The 12,095-nt window shown below is 33.7% G+C and overlaps 1 protein-coding gene across 1 annotated transcript in view; it reads right to left on the bottom strand.

Moving 5' to 3' along the window:
* Positions 1-12,095, bottom strand: part of SCN7A (sodium voltage-gated channel alpha subunit 7) — a 91,474-nt gene that overhangs the window by 68,401 nt on the left and 10,978 nt on the right. Inside the window, exon 2 of the mRNA XM_071216332.1 lies at positions 1,554-1,798. Coding sequence (XP_071072433.1) covers positions 1,554-1,784 — 231 coding nt within the window. The 5' untranslated portion in view covers positions 1,785-1,798. The remainder of the gene's footprint in view (positions 1-1,553; positions 1,799-12,095) is intronic.

The raw sequence follows: 12,095 nt of genomic DNA, 5'->3' as shown, positions 1-12,095 counted from the left end.
TTGTAGAAAGAAAACTTATCCTGATGGTTCATGGAGATGCATTTAAAAATACCAGAGGTGGTACATCTCAGAATTCAAGGAATATATAGAAAAGTTAATTTCATTTCAAAACAATCAAATATGGAATTACAATATTAAAGTAGACACAATTCACTGTATTATTTATTATATTAATCATTACTAATTATCTTTGAAGTAAAACCTTACTTGTTTGATATCAGACATAAATTTATCTAAATTTAGATAATGTAAACCTAATTTGTTGGAATAAAGAAGCATTAAAATTCTAACCAAAATAATGAAAGAGCAGAAATATCCTAAAATTGAGTCATGTGTGTGCTTGGGTGTGTGTATAAATTATGGAGTGAATATTATATTTTATACAGTATATTATAATACATAGTATATAATATAATATAAAATATATACTATAAATAGATTATATTATATATAATGTAATATAAACTATGGTGTTATATATTTTATAATATGTATTGATATGTAGTAAATATATATTGATAGTTATATTTGCATATATGTACAATGTATATTTATCAGTATTTTATGAATAAATTTTCTAAATAGAAACCAAACCGTGTTGTAATTTTCCTCAATAAAATTCCTTTCCAACATACAACCTTTGTACATTTTGGCATCAATTTTCTTTATTGTTTTCCCTCTTTATATTTTACATACAAAAAAAATAAAAAGGAGACAAAGGAAATAAATTTGGTTATTAAAATGGGTTTCCATATTATTTTCCAAAAAAATTTCAAAGCTCATAAAATATGCATTCATCGTTTAACTCTTTTGACCATCACATTAAATCCACATTGACACTTCTTTTATCTCATATTATTTCCCACAACTTGAAACAGTTATGGGGTCCAGTTAAAGCATCACTGTCTTCTTCCCATTCTAGAATCAAACTCCTCTCATCTCTTCTCAGAACGTCTTAAGACATTCTTTAAGCTTTAACTTCAAATTCTACTTTTAACCACACAGATCTATACCTTTTCTAAACATAACTGTTTTTATATTTTGAGTTTTATGCTTGTTCCTAGACTATTCTTATATTTAGTAGGCACCTCAAGGGATCTTGAGGATAGGATGGCATGTAAATGCATCCATGAATAAAAGGGATAAATAAAATACAGGTTGGCTTTACTTTCCTAATTACTGAATAAGCTCACCAAGTTGAATATTTGAAATTGCAGAGTATATTCTAGACATTGTATAGCTATTTTAAAATTGATAAACATAAATGGCAATTGCTATGGTCCCAGAAAACAAATCTTTTACATTAAGACATGACAGTACAAGCTGTTAAAAAGTAACATAACTGAACACAAACTAATCAACCAGGAATCAGTCTTAATAAAAATCTCAAATGTGTATGCTTTAAAAATGAAATATCTTAACACAGTTCTTTAGAATTTAACATTACTTCTTAACTTATTCTCCATTCTCTTCTATCCTACCTCAATTACATTTTTGAATTACGAAAAATAAAATAACAAAAACATAGTCACAATGTATTCTGTAATTCTCACATTTTTATTCTTGTAGTATGGATCCACATCTTCTAAGGGCTCTGAGACCATTCCTGGAGAAAGGTTTCCATAAGCAAATGGAAGCTCTTTGCCAACTTCTAAGTCAGTGCTTGGTTTTAAGTCTTCTTTTTCATATTCCTCACTGTGTTTTTTAGCAATGTGCTGTTTCATAAATTCAAGAGACTCTCTGGTGAAGGGAACAAGGCCCTTAACTTCTTCAGAAGCCGACATTTCCAAATTTTCATCTGTAAGCAATTAGTTTTCTTCAGTTATTTGTAAAAGTTAGGTAGATAAAGAAAATTCTTAAAATTACAGAAGGTTAAGATAAGAATAAAAGAAAACAGCAAACTGAATACACGCATTCAAAGAACCCATTTCTGAGTTTTGTAAAAATTCCAGTTGTCCTAACTGGGTTTTGCTGTACTTAGTATTAGACTACATTTGTGTTTCTTTTTTCAGGAACTCATTCTGCTTTAATTGCTCATTCCTTGACTTATCTTTCTTTTACTAGAATCTGCCTTTCAACTTCTCCACTCTAATTAAAGACTTCCGAAGTCAGGAAAGATCTCTTTTTGCAAAATCGAATATTTCACTCTCTGATGTGTTTGACCATCAACTCCACCTTTCCTACCTAAACGCAGCCATCATTAACTCTATGCCCTGTTGGTCTGGATCTCTTCTTTTTTCTCTGATTATTTCTCCTTGTCTACATTCTTACTCTCAATTTTAACTCTGATATCCCTTAAAGTTATGCTTTTCTGGCAGGAAGAGATGAGAGGTGGAGGCGTCTTTGGGACATGGAGCTGCCCTGGATGGTGCTTCAGGGGCAATCACCGGACATTGTAAATCCTCACAGGGCCCACTGGATGGAATGGGGGAGAGTATGGGCCATGATGTGGACCATTGACCATGAGGTGCAGAGGTGCCCAAAGATGTACTTACCAAATGCAATGGATGTGGCATGATGATGGGAATGAGTGTTGCTGGGGGGGGAGAGGTGGGGTGGGGGTGTTGGGGTTGAATGGGACCTCATATATATATATTTTTAATGTAATATTATTACAAAGTCAATTAAAAAAAAAGGAAAAAAAAGTTATGTTTTTCTCCTCTATTATATCCATCCCTTTGGCGAAAGCATGGCAAGCTTGGAGTTTTAATTACTCTGTGTATATGGATATTTCCCAAGTACATTTCCCCAAATACTCTCTGCCTCCAACTATGTGGCAACCCCACCAAAGGCAGCAGCTTAACAATAACAAGTAAAAACAAAATATTGCCTTCCTCATGACTAGAAATTATTTTTTTTACCTTACTGTCATTGTAAAAACTAAAATGCAAACACAAAACTCATTACCCTAGGTTTTCATGAAACTTCTTTTTGTCATCAACTCCTCTGTTCAAAATAACTTTTTTTCAGTTCTTCTTTACAATGTATCTTAAATACTATCCATTGCTTATATACCTTCTTCAAAGTGGTTTTCTTCGTAATTCTAAACCTGGGTTGCTCTAGTTGTCTTCACGTGGTTTTCTCACCTCTCATTTTTTCTATTTGAAGTCATTCTATATATCACTCAAGATAATCTTCATCAAATGTAATTTCATGTATCAATCCCCCATTCATGAACCTTGCTCTTTTCTCTCATAAAAAAAAATCTTCTTTTACTGATTCCCTCTGCTCAAATTGCTATTAAAATTAACTCTTCAAGAGATCCTACTAAGTGACAAAAGACTGATTTATCTTCATTCTTTCCCTTAAACTCTCTTACTCTCTTTCTTAATTTTATTATTGCAATTAATAATAAGGCATTTTACTTGATTTTATGTTATTCTGAATATGTATATTTTATTTCTCATAGTTCTGGCACTAGTTCATTCTTTGAGGAGTTTTCTAAGAAATCGCACAGATGCACAAATATGTTCTACTCCAGAATTTTGCACTGTGGTATGAAATTGAGTTCTTTAACATTTTAATCCATTACTCGCCTATTAATGGAATGTGAAAAAAAAACCGATAAATTAATCTTAATGGGATACCAGTCATTGAAAGAATCAGGGACCCACTGCTGGTTTAAATGAATGGTAGGTGAAGGGACCGTAATTATTGAAAAAAGCAATCTCAGATATCCAAGTAGAGGACACACAGTACATTTTTGTGTCGTGGGAAATAAAAATGGAAAATCAAGTATTGAGATGACTTTCTTATGCTTTTCATAGGATCACAAGTTTCCTGGACTTGGTTTTTCTTTTCACGTCTGCTGCATTCTACTTGAAGAACAGCTTCCTTTGTTTATTAATCAGATTACATATAGACTAAAAATACCATCCCAGCCTCAACTTTGTTTTTTCAGTTTAAAGTTCCCACCATATGCGTATAACCTATATCTCAAAAAAATTAATAAAAAGAGACTCTGATTAGTCTAGCCCTACCTGTGGATTCAATTCTCTTGTTTGAGTCAGTTGTGGCCAGAGAGAAGTATATTTTAGTAACAGCAGAGACCGCTTGTGCCCATGCCCTTCAAGGGATTTTACAAGGATGAGCTGGGGAGAAATTTTAAGGAGAGAAATATAGAGTAGGGAGATCAGTATATGTCTATTTGATGCTGTTTCTAGGCAAGTAATATAAAAACTCACCATTGCTTGTAGAAATATACTGTTTCAAATAACTTTTTCAATATAATGTACTAAACGGATACATTAAAATTTTCAAAAAGATTCTTCATGTATTCTAGATTCACATACACACAAATATCCATAGAATATCATATCACCTACCAAACACTTTTGAGAAGATCAAAATCCTATGAATAAGTACAACTTATATAAATATAAGCTACTAATACCTCGTTTGTCTTAAATATGAAATATTTCCCCTTTAGCATATTTCATGAGACTTTCAAAACTGTATTCCTTATAAAGAGATTCTTGAAAATATATTAAATATTTTCTGAAAGACACACAAGCATCATTACAAACAGGAATTATTCTATTGTGGCATAATATAGTGATGCTTCCACATGCAACTGGTGATCTCCTCAAGATGCTTTTAGGGTTCTTTTGTTTCCTACCTTAGCAGTCAGCTATAACTTGATACTGTCTTGCTATTTCTAATCTGCTCTTTCAATTTTACATAATTTTTTAGGTGAAAGGTCATTTCTCCTCTCCAAAGAAAAAAGCATTGGTTTTATGACACTCGCTTAGTGATCTTTTTCTTTTTACCTGAAAACAACCCCTACTCATGAATAATTTTTAATCTTTATTTTCTTATCACAATTCTATATTATTTAATCAGGAAGATGAAATAAAAATATATTTGGACTTCAGTAAGTCAGCTTATAAAATGTCTTACAAAATGAAAAAAATATGTACTGGATGACCTTATAAGATAAATTTATACGGGTCCCTTTGTCCAAAACTGCTGGCCAATAGATATGAATATCCTAGTCCTCTGTAACTTACTAGCTTATTCAATATGTCAACAATTTAGATTGTAGTAGACAAATGGCCTAGTAGAAACAAATAAGCAAATAATAAAATCATGAACTTTGGAAGCAGACAGACCTATCTGTCTAATCTCTGCTACTAAAATTATGAGAGACCTCAGTGAAATTACATGATATTCTTGAGCCTGTTTTTTGAGTCATAAAATTGGAATTCATCCTTAGATTAAATAAGAATAAAATAAATTAATATGGGTGAAAATGTGGAACATAAAAATAATTTACTTGATATACATAAGAATTTACATGTGATAAAGTTAAGTACCTTAGAATAATGGATCATATCTAATGAAAACATATAAAAGGAATAAATGGAAAGCTTTGAAATTTGAATCAGAACAACCCATTCTCACAATTGTAGTGTGTGAGAGATATATTTTTGCAAAAGAGAAGCATGCCAAGGGTTGTATCTAATAGTAATTGCAATACAAATCAATACTTTTTTGTGTCTGCTAAGAAAGCTAATATAACACTTGCCTGTGTTCTGGAGTGATAGAGGAAGCAGTACTTGTCTCCTCCACCATAATCCATGAACACCACACTCAAAAGGCACTTAGGTAAACTAGAGGGTTTCGAATGAGACCAGAATGCTGATCAGACTAAAAATCACACAAAACACAGACCAGTTAAAAGAATGGAAGACTTATAGTTGAAGCACGAAAGACTCAGGGGGAATATTATTATTTTCAGCTATCTGAATGGTTCTTATATGACAGAGAAATTAGATTTCCATACTATTTTAAAAGGATGAACTAGTTATCAATGCAATGAAGCAAGAATAGTTTTGTCTTAAGATAGCAAAGAGCTTTCTTTACAGCTACCAAAAAAGGAAGAAAAAGAAAAAAGGAATAGATTGATTTCAGCATTGGACCTTTCCCTTAAATAGCAGTGTGGAAGCATGGACTTGAAACTATTGAATGGGGAGAAACTTCTAGGTTTCAAAACTTCTAATCTTAAAATTTGGATTGATCTTATTTCATCTTATCACATGATCTAAAAGTTTGGGTAGAATATATTAGCTAAACAAAACCTATGCAGCATAGACTTAACAAAATCAAAAGAACTTTTACATCTGTAATAAGTACAATAACAGAACTTATTATATCTGATCTTTTTAGAGATCCATTTCAATTGCTAACTGACATTATTTGGCTTATGTATGGAAACAGTTTTCTTCTTAAAAGTAGATATAAAGGGAGGTTGCAAACTTATTGCCAAGAGGCTGCTGCTTATGAAATCTGCAGTAGGTGCTGTCCACTGAAATCTTAAGATTCAATTTATCAGACAATCTCTATTTTATTGTCCAAAATCACTCTTGCTTTTTTCTGCTTCCACACCATTCTTTTACCTACTAGCTAGGAGATCTTAATAATGTTCCCTGAATCTCAATTTCCACATATGTAAAATTTTGAATCACTCATCTATATCACAAAATTATAAAGATTAAATTAGACCATACACAAAAAGTAGTGACTTCATTAGTGCCAACTCTCTCCCCTCAGCCAGTTTCTTCTCCCATAGAACTCTTTTAATGGTGATTTTGATGTTGAATGAAACTTTCCTGGGTTGTTGGTTAAATGAATGAATGGATAGTGCGCATTGTCTTCTATATTGCAAAGAAATGAAAGTAGGTATCAAATGGAACATGCTGGCATCAGACCTGTAGATGGCTGAGTGGAGACCATGAATTATTAAACATTAAATCATAATCCAGTAAAAGCATTTCTGAGGGGAATTTAGATAATATGGTCTAGGCACTATGCTTTCTGATGAGCTATCTTAATACAGTGCTAAAGCCTGAAAAACAGAGAAAGATTAATAGTTAATCTGTCCATCAGACAGCCTTTTTTAAAAAATTGAATAGCTAAAGTAAGCTTTTGGCAGGAATTATATCAAATTCAGCTCGTGCTTGGAGTCTAACAAGTTCCACTTGTACTATTTTACATTGTTGAATAAAGTGGAAGTCATTTTCTCTGTATATCGGTTGAAAGGTACAGAACCAGCAGAAGTAGAGGATTAAGGGGTCAATACTTGTAGACAGAAATTCCTAAATCAAATCTCAAGGATTTGAGTAAGAACTAATATTTATCAAAAAAAAAAATTATGGCAGTCATAATTATGGCCACACTGACTGAGTTAACACCATGTGTGAATTACTGGTGTGGACAGATGTTTCTTGTTGTATTTCTTCATTTTCTCACATGTCATATTTGTGATCACCATTTTACAGATGAAGAAATGGCGATTTATGAATCTGATGACTTCTCTATCATTATTGATTTAGTTAGGTGGTGGGGATGCATACTAATCCAGGTGTGACTATCTAAATTTGGGTTTTCTTGAAGATATATCACTGAAGTGTGCACAAGCTGTAAATTTTTTTAGGCAAGTATAAATAGTTGATGACTTAATATGGCTACTTTAAGGATGCCTAAAAACCAATGAACCTGCTATAATCTCTTACCTGCCAACTTGTATCACTGAATTGCTGACAGACTGATGTCATGTGGGATTGCTTAGAAATGTTCTTCATGTAAGAATTGCCAAAGTCAAATATTTTACATTTTATAAAACCAAATGTGAGCATGAATTGTGGATTATGATTAGGAAGGTAGGGGATGCTGCCTAAGATGGCAATCCTCTATTTAGATTTAGGAAATTCCCTACATAATCAGTCATGATAGGAGACCTCCTGCTCTTGAAACAGAAAGGCCAGATAATGCCATTTCCAGCCTCTCATGGACTTAACACATAAGCACATGTCCTTGGTGAAGTCAAGCACATGAACCAGTTCAAGTTTTTGACTTTGGGTCTACTGATTTGAAGTAAGAGGGATGGTGGAGAGTTAATTTTTTTTTTTTTTTTTTTTTTTGCAATGGAGGTGGAAGCTTCAGCAACAACTTCCAGTCATTTCGTGGAGCCATAGTAGCAATGGGACCAATGGAACTCTCCAATGCTGCATTTTGGATGGTTTGAGCTGAGCACTATAGGTGCCCATTGGATTAGTTCTGCCCTACAATATTGGTTGCAGTTGTAGCTCCTACTCAGTCCTCCTTAACCCTCCCCATTTTCTTCAGCAGATGCCCAGTATATGTTTTCATGCTTAAAATCAAGAACCTTGATGAAAACAATAATGTCTGACAGGTCCTAAAAATATGATGTAAGATCACTGAGAGTTGGCTTTAATCTATTGCATTGGTTTCATTTCCCCCATACTGATTGCAGCATTTTGATATAATTGATGAATTCCAAAAAGAGATATCGGTTTATGCTTGTAATATGATCTGTACCTGGGCATGATTGAGTTACGATTAGAGCGTTGAGTCCCCTCCCATCAAGGGGTGGGGATTTACAGATAAAAGACATGGTGAAGAACAGAGTTGAGGGCTTCTGATGTCTGAGCTTGAAGCTGAAGACTTAAGCTGGAGCCCCGGGAAGTAAACTCACAGAGGAGAGAGAAGCCAGCTCCAGGAAGAAAGGAATCTTGAACCCAGAGAAAAGCAAGCCCCAGGAATGTAGGTACCCAGGAAGCCTGAACCCTCGCAAACGTTGGCAGCTATCTTGCCCCAAAAAGACTTTGATGAGGGAAGTAACTTATGCTTTATGGCCTAGTATCTGTAAGCTCCTACCCCAAATAAATACCCTTTATAAAAATCAATCCATTTCTGGTATTTGGCATCAGCACCTCTTTGGCTGACTAATACACTAATTTTGTTCCTGTCTTTAAGCGTAATAGGAAGCATTAGAATAGTACAGAAGCTAATAAGAACAGAATAGTTCCCTTCAAATCAGTATGGAAAAATAGATTATTCTGGTGATAGGAGATTTTTTTCCCAGTGTTTTTTACAATTATTCTCTTTCTGATTAATTTAATTTAATCAATTTTAGGACCCTACTCACTCTTTTTTCTCCCTTCCATGCCCTATTTTTCTTTACTGCCTTGTTCTCTGCAAAGACTTAAAGACAGCATGAGAGCAAGTTCACATGGATTTGATATTACTCTTTTTTTTAATAGGCATTTTTGAAGTTTGGACATTTCTGTCTTTTTAGTTAAACTGACAGTGTGGGTTTTATGAGTTTTATTTGTTTATCTTTTTGTACTGTATTGTTTGTGAAACATATATGGGAGAATCAGAATTGGGCAGTTCCCATTATTCTTGGTTCCACGTACTTAGTACACCAAAATAATTTTTATTTAAATGCAAAATAATTAAAAATTACAAATGAAATAAGACAAACAATAAAATATTAAAAAGCATAAGTTAATTTATTTATAATGATTGAAAATGGAAGACCTAATTTAATAAAATGAGGCACTGTCTTGCATATAAGGAAACAGGCAGTCTAATAAATAATTTCAGGTACTGTAAATTGGTACAACTTATGGAGAAGGAAAACCAGAACTGGCTCTGTACATTAAAATGTATACACTTTAACCTAGCAATTTTAGCAATAGGAACTTACTTCCATGAGTGCATACATCAAACCAATTTACATGCACAAGGTTATTCATAGTAGTATAATTTTAATAGGTAATAGAAACAGTCAATGTATATCTCAGGTACAGTAGCTAAAATAAATTATAATATAGCCATAAGATTAGCATTACTATTATTTTTGTGCATGTTTCTGTACCATAAGGATTTTTTTAAAGTATATACATCCAGAATTATTTAAAAAATAGAACCAGGAGTTAAATAGGAAATGATATGCCTCTTAATAGCTTATGAATTAAAATAACTAAAACAAGATTCCAAAGTATGGAAATAGACCGTTAGAAATGACAATGAGGGGAATGGATGTAGCTCAGGTGGTTGAGGGCCTGCTTCCCACATAGGAGGTTCTGGGTTTGATTCTGATACCTCCTAAAAACCAACCAACCAAACAAACAAAAAACCCAACTCTTATTGGGTAGCAGATGTAGCTCAGTGGTTGAGCACCTGTTTCCCATGTATGAAGTCCTGGATTCAATCCCTGATACCTCCTAAAAGAAAAAAAAAGAAATGACTGTGAGGTCTGTAAAATCTCATTTGTATGACTGTCATTCACCAGCATGGCACATAAAAAATATGGGAGAAGAATTAGTGAAGAGCTTAGGGAGGGGAGAATAAGGTTTTGAGTGTTTTAAGTTTGAAGTGAATCTGAAAAAAAAATTACAGAGGTTAAATGGAAACACATACCTGGAGCTTAAGAAAGATAACTAAATTCCATTTGTATTTGTGTCTTATTTTTGTATAAGGTGTTCACGTGTATGTGTTGGAATATGGTCATATAATTATATGGATAAATAAATAATGGAAATCAAGGGAGTAAGCCAAGGATTACATGTATTTGCATAAATGTGGTGTTCTTTATAAAATGAGTTTAAGGACATCCAATAAAAAGCAATGCCCTATCTATAATGGTTTGAAACTGTGTGTGCCCCAGAAAATCATGTTCTTAAAGCTAAGCCATTTGTATGGGTGTAAACCTATTGTAAGTAGGACATTTTGATTAGGTGACTTCAATTAAGGTGTGGTCCAGGGTGGGTCTTAATCCTCTTACTGGAGTCCTTTATAGGAGAATGAAATTGAGACAAAGAGAAAGATTGTCACAAAAGCAATAATAATAAGGTACATCATCATAATAATATGGTACGTCATAGTCAAAATCTTGAAAGTTGCTAAAAAAAGACATTGTATATTAGGAAGTAATGGTAAGTGTGATCACTTAATTCTCATTAGAAAATTGGAAATAAGAAAACAATGTAACAATAACTTTAAAGTTTTGAAAGAATAGAAATTGCAAAGCTAGAATTCACATTCAAGAAAATACCCTTAAAGAGTGAAGACAAAAAGATACTTTCAGATAAACAAAAACTAAATGAATTTTTTGCCAAATGAATTTGTTGCTGGCAAACATGCACTAAATGGTATGATTAAAGGAATTTTTCTTCTTATATATATGTCCTTTAACTTGATATGTGTGAACACCATGATAATAGGCTGTGAGTGGCAGCCCTATATATCCAATAAAATATGTCAAACATGCTATGAAATTTCTGGATGTTCATAAGCCTCCTTTCTTCCCTAATATATTCTTGTAGTGACTTAAGCTTGAAGGGTTAAGATTGAAGGATAATGAATCCTGGATTTTAAAAAAAGCAGCATACTTCTCTCTAGAATTCGTGACAGTAGTCAGGTTTAGAAGGCGCTTTCTAAAACAATTGTGGTAACATGTATATGACATGAATTTGTTGTTTTATACATTTTAAGTGTACAATTCAGTAGACTAGAAGAACATTTTAATATCTCTTTTTATTATAAGTACAATCCAAAACATGTCACAATTATTACTTAATTACCCAAAGTCCCAGGGTAGAACTGTTTCTATGAGAGGACTTGACTTAAAGACAGCTATCTCATAAAAAATTGTCATACCCGTGTGGAGCTGGCCCATGCGCAGTGCTGATGCGCGCAAGGAGTGCCTTGCCACGCAGGGGTGTCCCCCGCGTAGGGGAGCCCCACGCACAAGGAGTGCACCCATAAGGAGAGCCGCCCAGCACGAAAGAAAGTGCAGCCTGCCCAGGAATGGCGCCGCCCACACTTCCCGTGCGGCTGACGACAACAGAAGCACAACAGAAGCGGACAAAGAAGACGCAGCAAATAGACACAGAGAACAGACAACCGGGGGAAGGGGGGGGAATTAAATAAAAAATAAATAAATCTTTAAAAAAAAAATAGTCATAGATTCCTGTGAACAAAGTTTAGTCTCCAAAACTGGCTCAGGCTTCAGACCATTTGTTGGATAACTAATATATATTCTTGGATACCTCTTATATTTCATTGGATTACTTTAATGAAGCTGTCACTTTCTTTATTCCAACTATATTTCTTTCCCCTAAGATTATTTCACTCTTTCCTGACTTAAAAGACTTTTGACTCATGGCTCTTGTCCTTAGATTTTCTCTGCTCACAGGTCTGCCAGTATTGGTAAATGTTCCTCAAAACATTAATATCTGCTTGACCTAGGACTGACCTACGTGGGTCTTAGGTCTGGCCTTTCT

The sequence above is a fragment of the Dasypus novemcinctus genome, chromosome 7 (assembly GCF_030445035.2).
Source record: "Dasypus novemcinctus isolate mDasNov1 chromosome 7, mDasNov1.1.hap2, whole genome shotgun sequence".
NCBI classification, from domain to species: domain Eukaryota; kingdom Metazoa; phylum Chordata; class Mammalia; order Cingulata; family Dasypodidae; genus Dasypus; species Dasypus novemcinctus.
Note: the sequence above shows the minus strand (reverse complement) of the source record. Positions and strands in the feature narration are given on the sequence as shown.